At 43.1% G+C, this 23,138-nt stretch overlaps 3 protein-coding genes across 4 annotated transcripts; 2 read left to right on the plus strand and 1 right to left on the minus strand.

Annotated features, from left to right (window-relative positions):
* Positions 1-875: 875 nt before the first annotated feature.
* CHERP (calcium homeostasis endoplasmic reticulum protein) lies at positions 876-13,846 on the plus strand. Of its 2 annotated transcripts, XM_035567798.2 has the most exons (18): positions 876-1,018; positions 1,134-1,307; positions 1,810-1,994; positions 2,766-2,903; positions 3,126-3,277; positions 3,644-3,755; positions 4,120-4,209; positions 4,871-5,105; positions 5,488-5,666; positions 6,070-6,466; positions 8,391-8,629; positions 9,434-9,567; positions 9,852-9,938; positions 10,244-10,393; positions 10,522-10,638; positions 11,129-11,223; positions 11,736-11,921; positions 13,141-13,846. In XM_035567798.2, the coding sequence occupies exons 1-18, from the start codon at positions 994-996 to the stop codon at positions 13,143-13,145; spliced, it is 2,700 nt and encodes an 899-aa protein (XP_035423691.1). In that variant the 5' UTR covers positions 876-993; the 3' UTR covers positions 13,146-13,846. The 2 variants fall into 2 exon arrangements, with proteins under 2 accessions (XP_035423691.1, XP_035423690.1); XM_035567797.1 differs by lacking the exon at positions 13,141-13,846 and having other exon boundaries at positions 895-1,018; positions 11,736-11,929.
* A 374-nt stretch (positions 13,847-14,220) lies between these two features.
* C26H19orf44 (chromosome 26 C19orf44 homolog) lies at positions 14,221-18,154 on the minus strand. The gene is made up of 8 exons (XM_050715588.1): positions 18,052-18,154; positions 17,212-17,839; positions 16,609-16,963; positions 16,274-16,350; positions 15,403-15,874; positions 15,123-15,218; positions 14,829-14,995; positions 14,221-14,446 (listed from the first exon to the last, which is right to left on the minus strand). The coding sequence occupies exons 1-8, from the start codon at positions 18,144-18,146 to the stop codon at positions 14,360-14,362; spliced, it is 1,977 nt and encodes a 658-aa protein (XP_050571545.1). The 5' UTR covers positions 18,147-18,154; the 3' UTR covers positions 14,221-14,359.
* Positions 18,155-18,474: 320 nt separating this feature from the next.
* On the plus strand, positions 18,475-22,557 carry CALR3 (calreticulin 3). Its single transcript, XM_035567760.2, has 9 exons — positions 18,475-18,616; positions 18,731-18,835; positions 18,980-19,183; positions 19,798-19,892; positions 20,643-20,852; positions 20,981-21,094; positions 21,185-21,328; positions 21,990-22,082; positions 22,194-22,557. Exons 1-9 carry the CDS (start codon positions 18,475-18,477, stop codon positions 22,359-22,361), a joined length of 1,275 nt encoding a protein of 424 aa, XP_035423653.1. The 3' UTR covers positions 22,362-22,557.
* The last annotated feature ends 581 nt before the right edge of the window (positions 22,558-23,138 follow it).

A 23,138-nucleotide genomic window follows, 5' to 3' on the forward strand; every position in this document is an offset into this window, starting at 1 on the left:
CAGGCTTCCTTTTGGCCTTCTACAATTCATCTCTAGTTCTCCTATAAATGGTCTTCAAGCATTTTCTAAAAATCGTGTCAGTAAGCAGAGGGAGCTGAGCAATTCCCACCAAGCCTTGTACCTCTTGACTGGGCTGTGAAGCTGATCAGATCAGCACCTTAATTCTGTAGGGATGCTCAAGCCGTCAGATAGTTTTAATCACATTTTGAAAGATAATGGACCATCAGGTGCCAAAGGAAGGATAAGGTAAAGACTAGGAACAACTTGAACATTTAAGTGTGTAAAGAAATGAAGTCATGTGGAAAGAAACAGTGCTCAGGTGTGAGTTAAATGTCCCTTCATAGGGCAATTAACAGTTGTATTTTTCAGTTGGCTCTGTACTGGGCTCCCTGCACATCCATGTTCATAGCATTTTTGCATCGTGTCTGTGGTCTACCTTAGCTCTACTGCTGTGGTGATGGATTTTCCCCAGTATGCAACAGATGTTGAATGACATCCTTTCTTTTAATGCGCTCTATGGATTTCTGTCAACCTTAGTGCAGTTTGGATGTACTTTTAGTTTGGATGTGGAGGTACTTTTTAGTTTGGATGTACTTTGATGTACTTTTAGGGCTTGGTAAGCACAAGAACGACTGGCTGCTGCAGGAACGGCAGCGAGCGGGCAGCCACCCGCAGCCTAGAAGCGGCTTCCCCGGCTGCGAGGGGCGAGCCCTGGGGCCGAGTTGGCTTCGGAAACCCTGACAGAACGGCGAGGAAGGGACCGGGACCGGGACCGGGACCGTCCCGGCTCCTCCCCGGGGGCTGGGACCTGGCCCCTCCGCCTCAGCCCCTCCCCGCCCCGGGGGCCGGGCCCTGTCAGGTTCCCGCCCTTTGCGCTGTGGGGCCGGTCTCCATAGCGACGCGGCCGTAAAGCGCGGCCGCGCGTGGCGCTTGGCGGCACTTCCGGCCGGTGCGGCCTAGCAGCGGCGGCGGCGCCCCCGTTGTCCCGCAGCCATGGAGATGCCGCTGCCGCCCGACGGTGAGCGCGGCCCCGGGGGTCTGAGGGGGCCGGGGGGGAGAAGGGGAGGTTTGGGAGGGGCGTGGAGGGGCGGGGAGAGGGCCCGGCGCGGGCTGACGGCGCTGCCTCCCCACAGACCAGGAGCTGCGGAATGTCATCGACAAGCTGGCGCAGTTCGTGGCGCGGAACGGGCCCGAGTTCGAGAAGATGACGATGGAGAAGCAGAAGGAGAACCCCAAATTCTCCTTCCTCTTTGGGGGCGACTTCTATGGCTACTACAAGTACAAGCTGGCCTTGGAGCAGCAGCAGCGTGAGTGGGGCCCGCGGCTCGGGGCTAACCCCCCCCCCCCCTCCCCCCCGCGGCCGCAGCTTCCCGGTCCCCGCTGGGCCCCGGCCGGTGGAGCCGCTTTGCCCCCCCCCGGCCTCACTCTGCCCCGCCGGGACCGGTTTGCGGCCTCTTCCTGCCCTCTGAGCTCCAGGTAGATGGCTGAGCCCTGCCCGCGGCTCTGCACGCCTCCCGTTTGCGGGTTTGGAGCTGGGCTGGGCTGCGATGCGGGCACAAGGGGCACTCGGGAACCGGGAGGTCCCGCACAGAGCTCCAGGAGCTGGGCTGGTGTCAGAGACGTTCCTCTGCCGTTGTGCAAGGAGTCGCTTGTCCCCCTTCTCTCTTTGCACCATCCGCACGATTGACGTTTTGCATTGAACCGTTACGTAAAGAATGAGGGTCTGGAACCAGCACAGCTTTTGTGTATGGGCTGGTGGTAACAGACTTCTGCTTGAGGCTTGCTTTAAGGGTTTACTTTGTCTGATAGTGCTGTGCAAGCAAAGTCAAGATATCGAGGCTACGACACAGATCCAGCCACTGCCCCAGCCGTCTCTCCCACCACCGGCTGCTCCCATCCCAGCTCCTCAGGGCACTCCTTCTGTGGAGGAACTTATCCAGCAGAGTCAGTGGAACCTGCAGCAGCAGGAGCAGCATCTCCTTGCCATGAGACAGGTTGGTGTGAAATAAGCACTCATCTGCCTTATCCTAAACCACCACTGGCTGTAAATGTTCAGAGCGAAGGGAGAGAGAAAGGCTTCCATCTGACTGGTGGGTGGTGGGTTTGGGTGTTGGGGAGGAGAGGGGGCATTATTGTGCTTATTTTTGTTCCATGGTAATTGCCACCATATCCTTAGAACAGATGTATGTGATGCCTTAGTAAGATTGGTCCTCGATTAAAATAATATATTTAGTATGTGAAAAGCCCTGTTGGTTCACAGAGTGGAAGAAATTGTGACGGCATTTAATGCTGTAGCTTGCTGGGAACTGTGAGAAATGCGGTTGTGCTTTAGCAGTAGCCTAAAATAATCTTGTACTTCAAGGCAGATTCAGATTTGGGGTAGGAAGGTGCTGTGTATTTGAGCTAGGTGTTTTTGCAGGCACCACTTTGCCCTAATGTTACTGGCAACCAAACTGAGGGATTCCTGGAGGAAGGGAGCGCTCCTGGATTATATCTTTAGGACCTGTCCGCATTTTTTTTTTTTTTTTAATCAATGAGGGAGAGACTTAAGAAGTGGAAACGAATACAGTTTTTTCCCGAAGAATGAGAACAGTCTTCTCAAAACCAAATAATCAAAACATTTGTGTGGGAAAACATTGCTTGTCTTGGTCTTTGAGATAGCTGCTTATGGTTAAGAGGCTAAGAGGCCTGGGATACAGCAGCTTAGTTCTCTAAAAGAAAATGGGATGTAATCTAATTTTATTTTATAACTCTATTTTTTTCAGGAGCAAGTCACATCAGCAGTGGCCCTTGCAATAGAGCAACAAATGCAGAAAGTTTTGGAGGAAACCCAGTTAGATATGAATGAATTTGACAACCTGTTGCAGCCGATAATCGACACGTGCACAAAAGATGCAATCTCAGTAAGTGGTGTTAGTCTGAGCAGTTACTTGGTGCTGTTGTGGATTAAGAACAATCGAAATTTTGGAACTATATAGAAAACAACAGCTACGTTTTGTATGGTAGGCAAGAAAATTACCTGAAAATTGCTCTTCTGGCAGTTATTTCAGTGTTGTACAAAGTCCTTATGATGTGAACACATTAGACCAGCGTTTTTTTTTTTGTTTTTTTTTTTTTTTCCTAAGGCTGGCAAGAACTGGATGTTTAGTAACGCAAAATCTCCTGCACACTGTGAGCTGATGGCTGGGCACCTGCGAAATCGTATAACAGCCGAAGGAGCTCACTTTGAGCTTCGGTTACATCTGATTTACTTAATTAATGATGTATTGCATCACTGGTAAGGATTAAATTGTGCTCTTCAGTTTTAAGTTTTGATTAATTTGGTGAAAACTGTCTCTGCTATGTATATTCTTAGTTTGACTAGTCACCTTTTATTTTTAATGTACTTATTATTTTTAGCAGATGTCTTAACACATCTGTAGCTGGCACAAAGATCAGGTGCTTTAATAATGAAATTGAATTTTTGTCTAATTTGTGTGTTTTTATTCAAGTTAAGGCTGTACAGCAAAAACGTAATGGAGGGAACTCTGTATATTTCTGTGAATTTTTTGGTACAGTGGAAGCTGGGAGGAATTGATTTGCAGTGCTTTTAATGCTGTAGGGAAAGGCAGTAACTCTTCTCCTTCCCCTTCCTTTTTTGAAGCCAGCGGAAGCAAGCACGGGATCTTCTGGCTGCTTTACAGAAGGTGGTTGTACCTATTTATTGTACCAGTTTTTTAGCAGTGGAGGAGGATAAGCAACAGAAAATTGCCAGAGTGAGTATCTGGTTTTAGTTTAACTATGCTTTGCTTTGTTAGGTTAATGCCAGGGAAATTCACAAATACAAGGACAGAAGAGGACTGCTGAGATGTTTTTAGTCTGATTGTCTTCGCAAAATCTTATCACAGCTGTGCTTTGCATTTGAACCTATTTGAACAAGAACCTGAAGGTACTTAGGCTTTAACAGTTACTAAAAGGACGAATGCATTTGAGTCTTTGGCGGTTCCAAATAGAACTGACTAAATCCTAGGTCTTTTGATAAAGCTGGAAATATTAAAAAAAATAAAATTAAAAAATTGTCTCAATTTTTCCTTTATTGTTCATCAGTTCTAAGCACCTTTCACTCTTGAATTTATGCAGCTTCTTCAACTATGGGAGAAAAATGGATACTTTGATGAATCAATTATTCAGCAGTTGCAGAGCCCGGCTCTTGGACTTGGCCAGTACCAGGTTAGCCACAAAAGAAAAGCAACCCTTTTCAAAATATGCATATAAATAAGAACATTTAAGAAATGTTTTTCTTTTTGAGAGGCAACTATTAACACTCCTCCTCTTCCTCCCTATCGAAGTTGTTTACAAGGGATTACAAAAAAGTGAAGTGTTACCTTGTTACTTCAAAGATCGAATAATCTGGCTGCTGCTATCAGCCCAGAAAGTCTGCTTGCATTAGTAACTACTGCATTTCAGTCGAGCATGTTTTTGAGTGTTCTTTTTTTATGGAAATTGATGCTTGATAAAAGGGAAACTAAAGAAACCATACCTTTTAAGTTGTCTACGCTGCCATAGCTTTAAATTGTATATGCTAAGCATTAAAATTGTTTTGGCAGCAGGAGGTACTCATTTTTAGCATTAATAATGAATGCTGTTGGTTTCAGCTGTATTTGAAAGCTAGACTTAATACGGACAGTGGATTCTAGCCTGCAGAGAATATTTTGGAAACCTTCAGAGCTTCGTAGTGTGACTAGATTCTTCTGCCAGCAGATTATCCTGCATTCTCATGTATTTCTTGGAAGTGGGGGGAGTGCAATATAGGAGATTCTGAATGAGCAGATAGGGGAACTCTTTTAGGTGCAGCACTAACTTTGTTCTCCTTAATTTCTCACTTTATCAGGCAAATTTGATCACTGAGTATGCAACGGTAGTGCAGCCTGTACAGGTAGCCTTCCAACAGCAGATACAGAACCTAAAAACTCAACACGAAGAGTTTGTAAACAGTTTAACGCAGCAGCAGCAGCAACAAATACAAATTCCACCTCTGGAGAATGAGGTGAAATCAACACCACCGCCTCAAGCCCCCACAGCAGCTCCAGCCTCAGCTCCACCGTCTGCTCCTGTTACACAAGCAGGTACTAACCTGTTCTGGGGACCTGTGCAGAAATCAGTGGGTGGACAAATTGAGAGATTTGTTTTTATTTTTCTATCTATTTATTTCCCTGCTTTTTTTTTTTTTTTTTTTACCTGTGAGCTGCTGTGGTATGCTGGTTTGTTTCGAACAGATTCAGGCTTCTGCCTGGATCCTTGCATCTGGTGTAGCCTGATGCTTGAATATAAATGAGAAAAAAAGTTGTGAGTGTTAAATTGAAATCAGAAATGCTCTCTCACAGTAGTAGATTTCTGTAGAATGTGTGGGTATGTACCCAGCAAAATTCTAGTGGAGTCTTGTAAGCGTGCTGGTGTTAGTAACTGCCTGTGAGCTGGATGCTTCTGACTGTCTCCAATTTGTTCCAGATGATGGTAAACCTCAGCTGCCCCTAGCTGGTTCTACAGAGTATGACGCGACAGGGTCTGGAGTGCAGGATCCTGCCTCTGGTGGACCTCGCGGCCCTGGATCTCACGATCAGATTCCTCCAAATAAACCACCGTGGTTTGACCAACCTCACCCTGTTGCACCATGGGGTCAACAGCAGGTATCAAGCGCCGTTCTGAAACGAGGTGTAGAGGGAGGTGGAACTTCACCTATTCAGAAAGACCATCTTGGGAGTGCGAGTGTTTTGAAAAGCTGGGAACGTTATCAATGCAGATACAGATCCAAAGCTTTCTCATTCTCAGCACAGCTAAAAGCAAAGTTTATTTCAGGTTGTCAGCTCTTGCACTTTTCCATATGAATGAGCAGAACAAGAAGTACTCTCTTCGAGTTCAGCACTGTGTGGTTCCCTAGCAGTTTAGCTTCAGAGAAAAGACAGGAAAAGACCACAGTTGTTCAGAAATTTCTTTTTGAAATTGTCCAGAGGCGATATTTACTTTAAAAGGTAGAATGTTTTTATCGCTTGCTTGTAGCCTAATGACCAGGCTTGTTATTTTTACCACCAGGGACCACCTCACTGTCCTCCATGGAATAACAACCATGAAGGAATGTGGAACGAACAGAGAGATCAAGGCTGGAACAACCAGCGTGAGACGCCTTGGAACAACCAGCCCGATCCTTCTTGGAACAACCAGTTTGAAGCCCCGTGGAACAACCAGCACGAACAACCTCCATGGGGTGGGGGTCAAAGGGAACCTCCATTTCGAATGCAGCGGCCACCTCACTTCAGAGGCCCATTTCCTCCACATCAGCAACATCCCCAATTCAACCAGCCCCCGCATCCGCATAATTTCAACCGCTTTCCACCTCGCTTCATGCAGGATGATTTTCCACCTCGCCATCCCTTTGAAAGGCCTCCTTATCCTCATCGTTTTGATTACCCCCAGGGGGATTTTCCTCAAGGTAAAGTGTGTGCTGGGCCAGGTTTTCTTACGTTGCAATACTGATTGCTGTTACAAACCTTAGTGCTTTGGGGTGACAGCATATTCTTGGTGGAGTGCTCAGGTTTTCCTGAGAAATGCTGAGTTTTTTGGTTTGGGAAGCTACAACTAAATGACTCGGTAGGAAATATGTGCAGGGTTGGATGCTCCCTTGCTTTTTGTGTCTTCCTTCTGTAATGGGTATGGATAACCAGAAACTGTAATCCAAGCTCAAGTCAGCGGCTCTTTGGGTACTCTCTTTGTGACTATTTCATTTTAAAAATAGCCCAGAGGTGAGAAGCAGGATTGCCTGCAAATTCAGTTTCTTGTACATCAGGCCATAGATGGGGTCTCTTTAGCTAGGTCTTCCCTAGATAGAGGAGGTTAGAGGAAGGCAGGCTGGAAGCATTTGTTCTTGTGTACCCACGGTCTTCTCTTCCTCTTTATTTTTAGAGAAAAGCTCTCAGTTCTCTGTCTTGTGCGTGGCTAGCGTTGTGTGGCTTGGTGTAGTGTCTGGTGAAATGATCCCTCCCTCCCTCCTTGTTCGGTTTGCTCTCTCGCTGGAACACGGGGACGTATGAGAACGTAGTCTGGGCACTGCGTGCCTGCCCTTTGTGGCTTGGGTTTGGCTGCAGGCTCCTGCTGAAGTCTGGTGGTGTTCTGCCCTGATTTAGTTTCTATTCCACATCCAGAAGTTATGATCATTCTGGAATGATCGTTGTCAACATAGTATCTAAAGATCCCTGTGGTTCTGTGTGACAAGTAACTTTAAAAATGGCAATGTAGGAGTTGCTATTTTAAGCTTAAAAGACTCTTAGTTCCCCAAGTCCCAAAAAGGTCGAAAACCAATGAATTATGTATTCAGGATTGTGTCTAACTTCTGCAGCAAAGATTTTTTTTTTTTTTTTTTTTTTAATTTTTAAGAGTTGTGGTAGTGAGTAGGAAGAACAGCTTTTCTTGTCTGGGCGAGGTGTGTGTGTGGGGGGAAATTAAGGTTTTTAAGCTCAAAAAAGATGCTGTGTTTTGGGTTGTATTGATGACCCGGAACATCTGTTGTATCGCGCAAAGTTGTTGGAGGAGGGGAATCTACTAAACCAGCTAAAATTAGGAAAGTGATGAAGCAATGACAGTGCAGCCTCTGTTCAAATCCTAATAAAGATGAGTCAAATAGCAGAGGGTGAGGACTGTGTGGTGGCTATAACAACTTTTCCTGGAGAAGCCGTTGGGCCCCCTGCGGAAGGTATTGATTTTCAGTCTTCTGTTTTTCTCTGCATAGCGCAGTGAGTTCAGCAGGGTATCCTGGCGTTCATGGCAAGTGGTTTGTCCATCAGTGATTGGATGGATGTCTCTCACTCCTATTTTAACAGGATGTTATCTCTACCTCTTCTCGAAACACTTCTTTAAACAAAGCATTTTCTAGTCACCTACTCCTTTGAGTTAATTCCTGCCACGTTAATTTCTTTATGTATACTGACTTGGCATAGAGGCAGTGTGTGTTACGGACCTGTTTAGGTTGATGCTAAGCCACGATTGTGTGTTTAGGCTTCAGAAATAGATCCCATCAGCAGCTGGCCTGCTGCATCTGAAACCTTTTGTTCTTGAGCATCTTTCTTGTGGTACTTTTTGACCAAAGTATGTCCTAAAGTGAGCGGTGGCTTAGAGTTAGCTTCCTGTTGTCTTGAGAGTGGCCGCTGTAGCCAGAAAAAGAGATGCACTGCAAGATTTCTGTGAACACGGACCTGTAGCCAGCCTCTAGTTCTTCCACTCTGTTGCTTTTCTTGATCTGCAAGGCTTTAGGTGCCAAGATTTGTTTTTAGGATAAACACGCTAATTGACGTACACCTCTCTGATTGCTTTCCCCTTCTCCGTAGCTAAGTAAAATGTTTTAACCCTCCCACTCTGTGCAGAAATTGGACCTCCTCATCATCACCCCGGTCACAGATTGCCTCATCCTGGAATCAGCGAGCATCCTCCCTGGGGAGGGCCACAGCACCCTGATTTCGGGCCTCCCCCACATGGATTTAACGGGCAGCCTCCTCACATGCGGCGACAGGGCCCCCCTCACATGAACCATGATGATCCCAGTCTGGTGCCAAATGTTCCCTACTTTGATCTTCCTGCTGGACTGATGGCTCCGCTTGTAAAAGTAAGTGCTTGAAATTGGGCCCTGACTTGTAGGATTAAAAGATCAAAATCCCACAGTGAATATCATGGGTAGTTTGACGTGTACATTTTCAATTTCACATCTTTCCCTCCAGCAGCCCTCAGGCTCAGCACGTTGTTGTATGGGCGGGTGGTGAGGGAAGGCAGTGAAAATGGTAAAAACTTCAAGTGTTGTGTCCCAGTGAAAGCCATTTGAGCCTGTATATGTGAAAGACTCATGTGCTTCTCAAAGCCTTACCCCCAGTGATTTTCAGAAGGGCAGAGAGACCCTGCAGTTCTGATGGGGCCACTGCGCACTAGTTTTGGTATTCAGAGTTTTCTTACAAAGATGTTTTGCAACACTAGTGCTATATGTGCCAAGAATGGTAGCGAACATTCACCTGTATCAGCGTCTTGGGGGATATGTGCATTTATCATTCCGTGTTTGAGATGAACAAGTAGGTCTATTCCATCTCTTAACTTCGTGTTACTCAGCATACACCAGCTTTTACCAGGTTTCCAGCCAGGCACTGTTAGCACAGAGGTGGATAGATAAGACGTGCGTTTTATCTACCTGGTGATCCAGTTAATGCTCCAATAGGTGTTGTGCTGGCTTACCTCATAGAAATCAAAATGGTGGTGATAGCACAAGGAAGCAGTGGGTCGTCTGCAGAATCCTTATTGCTGGACCATTTTTTTATCCAATAGTGAATTGTGAGGTCCCTACACAGTTAAATCTATATTTATCTCTTCAGGTTAGCAACCCCATGACACATGACAAGAATGTAATTTGTTTTGTTTCCGGCAGCTTGAAGATCATGAGTATAAACCTTTAGATCCTAAAGATATACGTCTTCCACCCCCAATGCCCCCCAGTGAGAGACTACTGGCTGCGGTTGAGGCATTTTATAGTCCACCATCTCATGACAGGCCTAGAAACAGGTAAGAGTAGGTATAGCTAACAATATGGTAAGGAAAATGCCCTACGAAGCTGTCTCAAAACAAGAAGTGCCTCTCTCTTCATTCGCCTGTGTCTCGGTTCTTCTAATGCTGAAAATAAGTGCTCTTGTTGTATTTTAAACTGTTTGATCTTACACTGAGATGTGTGAGACCTTTCTGCCCAGGCCCTTTGTTCCCTACAAAATCTAGCGGAAATCCTTAATTGCTCCGTGGATCGAAGTCGAGTTTTACTGATGTTGGTTCTGTGTGTGGTTGATTTATTGCAGTGAAGGCTGGGAGCAGAATGGACTGTACGAATTCTTCAGAGCTAAAATGAGAGCGAGACGGAGGAAAGGTCAGGAGAAGAGAAATAGGTGAGAGATCCTGTCTGGGGCCTTCTGATGCATGCTGTTCATTTGGAAGGTGCTAGGATTATCCTGGACTAGCGTAGGGAAAATCTGTTCAGCAATATGTTGATGGAATTAACTGGATTTTAAGTTGCTGGAAATTCTGTCTAATATATAGAAAATAGTTTTGTTTTTTCGCACTCAGGTTTTGATTGGATTGTTTGCAGAAATATAATGCTTGTGTGTAATTTGAATTTGATCAAAGTTACGTTTGCATTTCTCAAGCATCTCCAAGGAATTTCACTGGAGTTTTTTTGCCTTTATCTGTGCAGTGGGCCTTCTCGGTCTCGCAGTCGGTCTAAAAGCCGAGGTCGTTCATCCTCCCGGTCCAATTCACGATCTTCAAAATCATCTGGCTCCTATTCAAGGTCACGATCTCGCTCTTGCTCTCGGTCACGATCCTATTCACGCTCTCAGTCCAGGTACAGTGCAATGGGGTGAATCTCAGGAAGTCGGAGGCAGTGGGAAACAACCTTCAGGGCTGAAAGAAGAACCCCGGATGTTGCTTTGGAAACCTGTGTGTGTGATCTCACGTGCTGTCTTTTTCTAGAAGCCGGAGCAGGTCCCGCTCTTCCCATAGCCGCTCGCGATCACGGTCACGATCCAGATCAAAATCTTACTCCCCAGGAAGGCGGCGCCGGTCCAGGTCTCGCAGCCCCACTCCTCCGTAAGCTTTTGTTTGTTTATTCTCTTTTTACCTGGATTGTGCAGATAAGTACCACAAAGGGTGCTTTTCTCATGAACTGAGTGCATTAAGCATTTCACCAAATGGTAGAAAAGATAACAAGCAGATTTGGTAATAGTATTTATGCTCTTTGTGTGTATATATATATATAGAGAGAAAACATTACTGTTTTGTGATGGCTTTCTGTATAACAAAACACTGTCCAACTCTGAAGGCCTTGTATGCCTTCCTGGAATGGAGGAAAAGTCCTCCAAGATCTGTGTGAGGAAGACCATAGTGTTTGATTTTTCCCTTGTACCGAGAATCAGGTAAGGTTTGTCGGCACCTTTAAAACTCCATAACCTAATAGCTTTATAAAAAAAATCGTAGTAGAGTGAATGGGATTATACTGGATGTTAATAGGATTTAAAGTCCCTTGCATTGGGTCAGAACAGTATTGCTTGTTTTTAATTTCCTTGTTTTATTTCCTTAGTTCTTCTGCTGGTTTGGGCTCCAGTTCTGGGCCTCCTATACCAGAATCAAGACTTGGAGAAGAAAATAAAGGCCATCAGATGCTAGTGAAAATGGGTAAGGTACTGGTTTGGAATCTGACGTAAGCCAGGAAAAATGATCAGGCACTCAGCTCTTGGACATCATTAATTTCTGCACATTCCTAAGTATTGTCCTTTTCAGTAACTTCACATTCTGAGGGCTGAGTAAGGATATTCAGAGATGTAAGTACACAGAACGTGGAATAATGATGGTAGTTGCCCTTCTGGGAAGGATATGGAAGACAGGGATGTGAGTTTGGCATCAAATAGGGTTCAGCTACCTAGAGTTTCATCTCCCAACAGTGTAGATCAGCCTCTGACCGAACAGATTGGGCTTGCATTGTCTTTCCCCTTGTCCTCTTAAAGGTTCTTAGGCATAGTGTTGTGTATTCCCAGGCTCGCTGCATGTTAGTGCTTTTGGGAAAAAAAAAAATTATCCTGCTACATTGAATGGACATTTTCTTTAGCTGTTCTCAGAACGTTTGCTTATTCTTCAGAATTCTAGTAATGTAATAGGTACAGGCTTGCAATGTTGTGTCCCTTCTGCAGGATGGAGTGGGTCTGGTGGATTGGGAGCCAAGGAGCAAGGAATTCAGGATCCAATTAAAGGAGGGGATATCCGAGACAAATGGGATCAATATAAAGGAGTGGGAGTTGCATTAGATGACCCTTACGAAAACTACCGAAGAAATAAAAGTTATTCATTTATCGCACGCATGAAGGCCAGAGATGAATGTAAGTGAATGTTGCTAAGCAATTTAAAAAACCGTTCAGACTTGTTAGTGATATTTGTCCTATTTAGAGTCTTACTGTAGAATATAAACTCAAAATTGAGTATCTCTTCATTCTTTCTAATGTAATGGATTTAAAAAGCCAACAAGGTAAGTAGACATACGCTCTGATTAACCCTGCATCTTTTCCTTTTCAGGGTTATGTTGTATTCTAATTTCTGAAATATTAATTAGCTTGTTTTGTGTAAGCCACATCCTGGCTTCAACACCAGTAGCCTCTATCTTTAAATCTTGTCCTTCAAAAAATAGGATTGTCATAAAAGTAGCAGAGGGAGCCATACAACGGGATGGATGGCTGCCAAAGCAGGAAGGAGGTCTTTGTGGTTGTAACGAAGCTGGCCCACGCTTACTGTTTGGCCCTGCCCAACTCCTCGTTTCCTACAGTTAGTGCTGTGTTCTGTCAAACCCAGAACTGGCAATACGTTTCACAGTAGTGCAGTTTCAGGAAGGGTGCAGAAAAAGTGGAGGTGCTTCTTAGGAAATGGAGAGAATTACCCGAATGATAGATTTTTGCAGAGAGTGCGTTACATAGAACTACACTTAACAGTGATTAAAAGGAAAAAAATTGGCATGTCAGATGAAAAGTCACTTCTACCTATGGCCACAGTAGATCTGTATAATAAAATGAATTAAAATGAAGCTCAAAAGGAAAAAATCCTTATTAATAAAGCCCTCATTCCATGAAACATTTCGGACAGCTTAGGTAACTGCAGAATGTGTAAGCACTCTTTTCCCTATTGTTTCAGTGAAGCGTGAAACGCAAGACCCTCCACCACCTGAATAAGACTCTCTGAAGAAAGATGTCTTGCATCTTCTACAAAACATTAAACTTGTATAAATCCGGATTAAAGTCTGGAGGAAGTGACAAATGAGTTACTTTTAAAACTATGGCGAAAAATGGAAAGCTATGACATGTACTTCAACACTTGTGATTTAGTGTTTAAAAAGGCCAGTCGTCACTATGACATGTCTAGCACGTTTAAGAATTTCCATTTTATTTTGCAAAATTTTTTAATTAGTTAGCCATTTTATACTAGACTTAAGCCCCAGTCAAGCTCTCCCTGGTCCAGGATTGTGATTCACTCATTCCTGTGGAATACAGACGTTATCTGATATGGTTATATGTCTCTAGTTCCATAATGTATGTTTATTTCTCTCAAAAGGTTAATTCTATTTGAAGTGGAGGGGTGCTGCCTTGGGATCAAGTCAGACTGATGCTGAGCAGTGTATCCTAATGTCTAAATGGGGAATGAAGCATCTAGTTCCAGTACAGGTGACCTATGAGCACTGTGCAAGCTTGTTAGAACCTACCATACAACTTAACACCCCTGCACACCAGCTGCTGCAGTCACAACTCTGTTCAGAACACGAGGGTTAACTGTTCTAGCTTTTCAAGCGCTCTAAGGGATGTTCAATGCTTTGTAATGGAAGACATTCTTTAAGCTTTTTATATTTTTGTATATACCCTTTAATAAAAGCTAATTAGTTCGATAGAAGAGAATCAATTTTCTCTGCTCTGCAAGTTTCTAAGAGTGAAATGTTATTGGAAACTTCCTTTAACCTAACTGAGAAAAAAACTTTTGTAACTGTTTCCAGAGACCACCAGCTAAAGATATTAGGCCCTGACACTGCACTTCCACTCCAGAGGTCTGTGTGGTGGTAACCTCTTCCCAGAGTAATTTGTTTGTATAGCAGAAACCCTCTTAAAACCATTCAGTTAATATGGTGGAATATCACTTTGTTCTAGATCTACTGTAGTTGTGGAACTGTAACTGTCTGTGAATCAGCATACAACACCTGTATGTTATCAACTTGTGAATTTTATTGTTTTGCCTTCCAATAAACACTTCTTTTTTAATAAAAAAATAATACTGGCTTGTACTTGAGACTAAGTGGGTTCCAGCACATTGGCTGTAAGCCTCCCTTGTATTGAATTTACCTTAATGTTGCGTATGTTTGGTTTTGTAGTAACCCGATAGGGCTTTTTAAATAAGGCACTAAGGTCAGGATGGTATTTTTCTACTGTGAGCACAGTCCTTGGTGCTTCATATAGATTTTTCCTTTCTACCATGATCAGAGATAAATGAGCTATGTGATAAACACAGAGCCTGTGCTGACTTACCACACTCCCTTTAGAGAAGTGTTTTCTTATTTATTTTTTCTGAACACTGAGATAGCCTGACTGAAGGCATCTATCCCTCCATCATGTACAGGAACAAAAAAAAACCCCAAAAAAACATGCAGGAAAATAAATTATATATTACAAGACAGAACACTTGGTACAAATCCTAGCACAGTTCACAACTTATCTGTACAGTTTGGAAGTGTTTCTTGTTGCAGCTGGAGCTTTGTAAATGTCAATTTTACTTAGTGTTGATAGAGTCAGAGTAGTTTCTCCTCCTGTGCTTTCTGAATTTCTTCACGTGCTTGTTCAAGTGTTAGAGGTGGAGATCTGTGATTCTTGATGTACTGCAAAAGAATAAATACACCATTTATCTGTGTAGATATTTATCATATATAATCTTTGTGTCATGCACAAAGAACAGAACTAGCACCAGAACTGATGCTTCAGTTGTAACACCACAAAGATCCTTCCTCATTTGTGGACAGATAAAGGGTAGAGTAGAAGACTTATTCTTTTCAAACTACGGCTTCCATTAAGACTTCAGTTCTGTCCTTTTTTACATAAATACCTGACTTGCTCTTAATAGAGGGATGAATAATACAGTCTTCTATTATTAATTTATTCAGTGATAATATGATTAAAACAAAACGTGCAACTATTAGAATTGTTTAGAAAGGATTATATATTTACTCTTATCTAGGCTGCTATCTAGTCTATCATAAGTACCTCTTTAGCCTCTTCCAGTGTGTGATAGTGGAACTTCTCATTCTCTAATGACTCCACGAGGCATAAGTGAAGGTGCTGAATGTTCTCCACAAACTGCTGGGTCAACGTCAAGTGCTGTTTTAGCATGGCATTTAAAACAAGAACTGATGGACTGTACGCTGTCAAGGCTGCATGAAAGAAGAGTGCACGCTTTAGTAACGGATTACAGTCAGTCAGTACGTGCTAAACAATCCAAGTAGGAATTACATGCATAAAACACAGTAAAATAGTATTAAGAAGTATGTTTTTCATTACCTTCTACTGCATCCATGCTGATGACGTGACTGGCAATAGGTACTGGATCAATGTAGCTGTTTCCAACAGGTGGGCCAAGTACTGCAGTGTTGTTTGCTGTGTATAGGATAAAATTAGTTACTGGGTTTGGAGGGTTCAGTGCTAGAATTTGGTTTAATCAGTCTTTTGAAACATCAGTACTTGAATTAACAACTCTATTAATGCTGACTAGGTTAGAATATAATACACAAAAAAGCTCAAGACTGAAGAGGGCGGTATCTTGACTTAAACACGAACTTACTCTTTGACCAGCAATAGGTGAACGGAGAATCCACTGTCTGAACTGCGGTTTCTTTTACAGTTACTCTGCGCACCCGTTCGTGCCTCTCTCTAGTAAGCAAAGGTGTTGATGTTGAAGAAGATGGGTCTTTTCCAGAATATGTGCTACTCTCAGAATGTTCCTCTGGCATGTCTGATACAGCTTCCCTGTCTGTTGTTGACGTGGACTTTTCAAAGTCTTCAGAATATTCTGAATTAACAGTTCTCTCGTCATGATCAGGATAATCCTGTCTCTGTCTAGAAAAATCTGCAGAAACTTCACCTAAATGTTCAGAGATATCAGCTTCAGTCACGTTTTTTTCAGTATCCCCTTCAGAAGGATCACTCACACCAGTTACTGCACTTATTTTAAGAGAGGGTTGGTCCTTTTCCACCTGGTATGTATCTTTTTCTGGATTTCTGTTTGATTCTTGAGTAATTTGAATGTCTGTCCCCTGTAAAATCAAAAAAGACGTATGTTAGAGGAATCAGCAGTACATAACCTCAATACGCCTTCATTATTCTTGATCCACTGCATGTTCCATGCATGTTCCACTGCATATTACAGAGAGTCGGCTACTCCTTTATTAGCAGACAAAACCATTGCTCTTCTGCGTCACTTTGCAAACTTTCCAGTGTTGTCAGTTTAGGAAGGAAATGCAAAGACACAAACACAAAAAAAATTTGGTCAAGTTTCAGTAGACTGCAAAATCCTGACCTAACCTTTACAGCTAGTGAGCCATGCCCATCTCCGTTAGCTTACGGGTAGCACAGAAGTATTTATTTTAGAACCTCCACCCTTCACCAAACAACAGCAGAATGGAGATATGAACTAGCACGGAATTTCTACTTACTTTCTGCTTTAATTCTGCCATCTCACTGGTGATATTTGATGCCAAATCATCAAGGCTCAGGATATTCAGTCTGAAGTCTGCAATTGAGCGACAAACTGCCATGAGGACTCAGATGAAAGTTACAGTACACTTTCCATTAAGTGACAAAAAGAAAAAAGAAGTGTAATACTAAGAAGTAATAGTACTCAGTCACTGTTTAAATCTTTAAGGTAGCAACAGCTCTTTCTAAATTAGGCTACTGAATTCTTTCAAAGCAAGTATTTGCCCATGTTTATTTGTAGGTTATTAGTACAATTTGTGCCAGGTCTATCAAGACAACACTTGTGAAAGCTTACCATTTGAGCTTACGCTGGTTGAATCTTCTGCATCAGCTGCTTTTGAAAATAAATCATCTAATGATCTTATTTCACTTCCATCGCTTCCGAGTGATATTTGGGTTTGTTTGGTGTGGCCTGTTCTAGGCAAGGTAATTTTTACAGTATTGTTCTTCGTGGAAGATGGTGATTGAGCTTTCATACTACATAGTGCTGACAGGTTTCTGCTGGCTGGTGGTGGTGTTTGTAAACCAACTGTACCGAAAACATTCTTCTCTGAGTCTCTGCTGTGAAGAGAAGGTGCTTTGGATACCTCTGCCAGTGAAACTTCCTTATGAGATGAAGGAGGTGTTCCTAATGAAACTGGAGTCTTACTCTTTAAAAGAACACGAAAAAGAGATTTGTGTGTTACTTAATTTACTGTATGTAGATCACTAAAAAGAGGAAGAGATTATAATGGGTAAACCCCATAGTTTTAAAGGGTGAATTGATGCTAACATATCACAAGCAAGCTACAAACACAGTATTAAAAACTATTTTCTGCTGTTAATAAATAGCGACATACCAATTAAAAATACTTTTATGAAAGTCCAAACAACATAATCCAGTGAAGTCTGTATTTACCTTTCCACTCCACTTAGAATCACTCGTAACAACCCTCCGATTCTCATTTCCACTGGGAAACTCCAGAGAGTTCTCCGTGAATTCTCTCATTTCCTTTTCGCCTGTATCCAAACCAAGCTTTTGTTTAACCGTACCACTCTTTATTGGGCTTTGGATGCTTTCTTCTTCCTTAGGACAGCCATTACTGACGGTTGTATTTCTACTGGCTGTAGCATAATTCTTCAGATATTTCTTGCCTCTTGTGCTGTGCTCATGACTGGAAGCAGATGAGAGGGATTCTTCATTCAAAGGCTTCTGGCTGAAGTCAGCGTTTTGCAATTCCATCTGCTTCTTCCGATTCATGATTTTGCTTTCTAGCTGTGCCACTTTCCTCAGCGCTGAGCTTGATCGCGTGTGGGCAGTGCAACCCGGAGCGCCCTTTGCTATGCCTCTGTTCATTGCCTGCACAGCACTTCCCAGCGCCTGGCACCGCTGGTTTCCCCGTACTTCCACAGCCTGCACCTTGAGGAACCTGCTGCGGTGCCACGGCGCTCTTCCAGCCGTCTCCATCCCCACCTCACCCATACGGAGTTCGCTGCCGGAGCGAGGAAGGCCCGGCGGTTCTCCAGCGCTGCGCATCGCCGTGCCCCTGCCCGGAGGAGGACACGAAGTGAAGCTCCCGCGACCGAGCCCGCAGAGGCAGCGCCAGGCAAGCCAGGTCAGGCCAGGCTAAGTCCAGCCGGCCCGGCCTGGCTCCCGCTCCCCCCGGCGCCTGGCCGCCTCCTCCCGCCCTCTCTCCGCTGAGGGCTCTCCTCACCGGCCGGGGACCCGCGACTCCCCCTGTTGAGGCCGGGGCCTCACCTGCTCCCCGCCCACCGGCGCCCTCCCCGCCCGAGCGCTCGCAGCCATCTCGGGACGCGCTGAGGCGGCTGAGCGGGGCCGTATCCCGGAGACATCCACCCCCCAATATCCCGCCCCCTCATTGGCTCAGCGCAGAACACCCCCAGCCCGCCGCCGAGCCTTGAGCTTAAACAGCCAATCCCAAGGAGACATGCTGCCGCCCGGCCGTCAGAGCGCTGACTACAAGCCCCAGCATGCATCTCGCCGCGCGAGCCCGTGCAAGCCGCTTCTCCCTCGGGGAGTCTAAACCAATCGGATGGCGGGTGACAAGAAGCGGGGAAGGCGTAGCCAATCAGAGCCCGCTATAGGACGGACGGGCCCTGAAGGCACGAGGCGGCGGCGCTGCGCTGAGCTGAGGCGCGAGGCCGCCGCCGTGTGAGGGCGATGGCGGCCGCGGTCGGGCTGGGCGGTGGCGGGGCCTTGAGGCGGGGCCTGGGGCCGGGGCCGCTCCTGCTCCTGTTCCTCGGGGCCGCGCTGGGGGCTGCTCGGGCCGCGGTGTACTTCCAGGAGCAGTTTCTGGATGGAGGTTGCGGGCGAGGGAGGAAGCAGGGGGTAGGAAGGGAACCCCCCCATGCTGTCCCCCCCCCATAACGGCCATTTTGTGTCCCCCTGTGGGTGCCGGTACCGCCTGGCGGGACAGCCAGCTGGCAGAAGAGGTGGGTGCACTCCGAGTACAAGGCAGAAAGGCTTGGGACGTTTAAACTCACGGCTGGGAAGTTCTACGGAGATCCAGTGCGAGATAAAGGTGTGTGGGTTTTGTGAAAAATACATCACGGAAGCCATCTCAGGAGCTAGCTCTTATAGCACCTGCCATGTGTGGCAATAAAAGTGTTCATTCTCCACAAATAGCAAGAAAAGCGTATGAATGTTATCCTAATTATCTTTACAGGCCTTCAAACTAGTGAGAACTCCAAATTTTATGCAATCTCCTCACGATTTAAACCGTTTAGTAACAAAGGGAAGACTCTGGTCATTCAATACACTGTGAAACATGAGCAGAAAATTGATTGTGGTGGGGGATACATTAAGATTTTTTCCTCAGACTTGGATCAGAAGAACCTGAGTGGAGATTCCCATTACTATATAATGTTTGGTGAGTTTACAGTTACTTCTGCATTATGAAAATACTGCCCCTGCTGTTGTGCAGCTTCTCAAGGAAGGTTCTTGGAATGGTAGGAAAAAATAATGGAAGGCTTCATAAAAATAAGAACGTTGTGACTGTAAGTAGTGAGCTCTTCCATGCTTGCAGAGAGCATGCATAGAACAAAAGTTGCTCAGCAAGATTTTTTTTGAAGACTTTTACTTGAAATAATGTTCTGTGGGCCATTATCTGCTCTTACATACATTCCTGTGTGATGTGGTGAAGTTTGTGCGTTTGTATCAAAGTGAAATTTGTCATTATGTAGGTCATGTGATTACACAGTTATTCAGCTTATGCCACAGATAACTTTTATCTTGCCTGGATTTTTTTTTTTTTTTCTGACTTAAGGCCGTAACAGAACTAAGCCTAAGACTAGACAAAATCTAATTCTAAGGTAGCTTTAGAGACTTCTGAATGGAAGCCACGTCATTCATTAAAAACGGAATGGCATTCCACAAAAATCATGTGGAATGGGAGAGATGTCTAGTAGTGTTAGAAGGAAAAGTAAACAACCAGTATCTTTCTACAAACAAGTTAAGGATACAAAGCCTGTTATCTCTTTGTAGGGCCAGATATCTGTGGATCTGAAACAAAGAAAGTCCATGTTATTTTAAATTACAAGAATAAACCCCACCCATTGAAGAAACCAATCAGATGTAAGGTAAATGCATGTTTCGAAAATAGATAAACTTTAAAATAACCAAACTGGAAGAAGATTAAGAACTAAAAGCAAACAAAAAAAACCCATGAAATTCCAAGCATATATCACCTTTGAGAAGTTGTCTTTCACCTTCTCTTAAAAATCATGTTAATTTTGGGACCTCGGATATTTTGTAGTTCACAATAATGTTTGTAGTTCAGTGATTGTGTTCCTGACCCTGACACAGGGTAGAACTAGATTGTAAGGCTGCTGTATGTTATTAAAAACTGTATGTCTTTGCATTTCTTTGTTGTAACTTTAATTCAGCATTTCTGAAAGAGGGTGCTTTTTCTGTGATGTAAATATAAGTTGCTGGTTATACTTCAAATATTTTTGCTCTCAAGCTATGCAGTAAACTTCACATGCCTTTGTTTCAGCTATTTGGGGTGTAAATAACTTAGATAAAGTAATCATTTTAGTTTATATGCCACTATATTCAATCTTGTGACACTTCCTTTTGCCAATCAGATGTGGACTGTGTTTTCTTGCAACCCTTCTGTTTTGCTCAGACCCAGAAGGGAAGACTAGAAAACATACTTGGAATGTTAATACATGCCATTAATTTTGTTTTCCCTCTACAGAAAACTGATTTTTTTTTTTCTTACTGTTTATGAAAAAATCCATTAGAATTAGTAACTCTGATTCAAGGAAGTTCCTAAGAGCTGTATTTAAAGCTTTTAAAAGATTTTATTTGCTTTCTTTAAAACTCAGGTTGATGGTTATACACATCTGTATACTTTGATTATAAGGCCAGATCAGACTTACGAAGTAAAAATTGATAATGCAGTGGTTGCATCAGGCAACTTAGAAGACGATTTAGATTTTTTGCCACCAAGGAAAATTAATGATCCAGCAGTGAAGAAACCCCGTGACTGGGATGATCGAATCCAAATTGATGATCCAAATGACATCAAACCTGAGGTAACTTGGTCTCTTGAATCTATACTTATTCTGCATGATTGGCTTATTTCGATTTTATTGAAACTGTTTGATGTAGTTGAACTGTGCACTAGTTTTGCTTTCTTTAACCTTTCTGTGCCTTTTTAAAGGATTGGGATGAACCTGAATATATTATGGACACTAGTGCTGAGAAACCTGAAGACTGGGATGATTCTGTGAATGGAAAATGGAGTTATCCTATGGTCAAGAATCCTCTATACAGAGTATAAACAGTCTTGTAGATCTAGTTATGGATAGCATGTTAAGCAACTTTTCTTTGCCTGACTGTATTCAGAATATGTGGTTTATCCTAGGGGGAGTGGCAACCAAGGCAGATTGATAACCCAAATTACAGAGGGGTTTGGCCTCACCCAAAGATTGACAATCCAAATTACTCGCCAGACTACAATATCTACAGTTATGAAAACATCAGCATTATTGGACTAGATATCTGGCAGGTGAGCTGAGCTTGCTGCAGATAGTGGAAAATAAAGAACTTTTTTCACTGGGTGTATGGCAGTTTGTTTACCTTTGAATGTAAGCATTATCTGTTACTTTGGAATCTTTGGTGATGACCGGTGTTTTTAACTTCCTTTCATTTAAATATGTATACAAAACTGCAAGGTCTTTAAAAATATATTCATCCTCTGTTGTAGTTGCTTTTTGGTTCGTAACCATCTACAGGTAAGTGAGGGGCCTAAACTAATCTATGTGAATGTTGTAAAGTATGACTTAATTCACCTGACTTGAGGCTCATAGCTGGGGCTTCAGGCAGCTCAGTTACTCCTGACTTTCTCAAAGGTTAACGAGGAGAAATCTGCCCTCTGGAGGCCCTTCTGAGATATTCCTCTACCTCAGGTTTCATCACTAGCTAAAATTGCGACTTAAAATTTCTATGAGCAGTAAAGCATCTAAAGTTAAAAGAAGTTGTTTCAATTCTTGAAAGTAGTTTTCCAAAAACAGAGAGAATTCTTTATTAAATTCTGCAAAAAGCTGTGGGGTTCTTAACGTGTTTTCTATCTATTGAATATATAATGCAAACATTATTAAAAGAATGAAACTAGAACCGTAAAGAAAACAGGGGCATCTTGTTGTTTTTTTTCCCCTCTTTCCTCAAAGGTGAGAGCTGGCACAATTTTTGACAACTTCTTGATAACAGATGATGAGGATTACGCAGAAGACTTTGGAGATGAAACATGGGGAGAAACAAAGGTAGTACATGAAATTCTTGTTTATTTTGGTTCTTGATTGTCACATCTTAAAAATTCTGTCTAATCTGAGCAAGATCCTATTGGTGCACAAAAATGAAATCTTTAATATTAGGATCCTGAAAAGGAAATGAACATCAGGCAGACTGAGGAAGAGCAGGAGAGAGAAAGGGTCACAGAAGAAAAATACTTTGAGCAACGGTTTAAGAAAAAAATAAAGGAAAAAAGAAAATCTCAAAGAGATCGAGTGATGAGGAGCTCTATCAAGAAAGAAGAACTTTAATTATTTGAAACACAGTTTTTTTTTTTTTTCCAAATTATCTCTCTCTATAAAAATTTTTTGCTAACAGCTTGTTGAAATTTGCATTGTTAAAGCTGTATTAAGACTGGACTTCAAAAAAAAAATTTGTGAACTTTTAGTTACTTTCTAATGAAAGTACTATAATGTTATTAAAAATTAACCTTTTATAGCAATTGTATTAAATACATCTTAAGTGCTACATTGAAAGTACCATTTTTGGAACTGTTTTACATTTTTTTCATAACTTTAATATTAAAATTCATGCTCGTTTTGAGATCAAAATGAGCTTTTTGTTACTTCATTAAAAGACTTGGCATGTCAGATGTGTGAAGCGTGTTTCACTACATACTTGAAACTAAGGAGATAAGCTTTGCTAAGCTTTTGTAGTAACTGTGCACCTGTTCCTGTTCCAAGGATTACTACAGTTGTACTGCTGCTGGGAGCCTGCTACGGCTGCTTTTGGCTTTTCTGTGGTACTTACGTGCTGATGGAACTCCCTCTGTCTTTGGCTTCAGTGTATGTCATTAGGTGACAGGAGTCTGTCCATCTGCAAATCTGCCCTTAGAAACAAATAATCACTTTTCCTTTCAAAACCCTGTGTACAGTACCTAGAAGCTGTCCTAAAACTACATTCAAACTTTTCCGATAGAAACACTGGTTTTGAAGGGGTGCAGAGATGAGGAAGTATTTCCAAACCAGCAACCACTGCATATTTTTGTTTGACCTTTTGTAACTTGCTCTTTTAACTTTGTTCAGTCA

The sequence above is a fragment of the Cygnus atratus genome, chromosome 26 (assembly GCF_013377495.2).
Source record: "Cygnus atratus isolate AKBS03 ecotype Queensland, Australia chromosome 26, CAtr_DNAZoo_HiC_assembly, whole genome shotgun sequence".
NCBI classification, from domain to species: domain Eukaryota; kingdom Metazoa; phylum Chordata; class Aves; order Anseriformes; family Anatidae; genus Cygnus; species Cygnus atratus.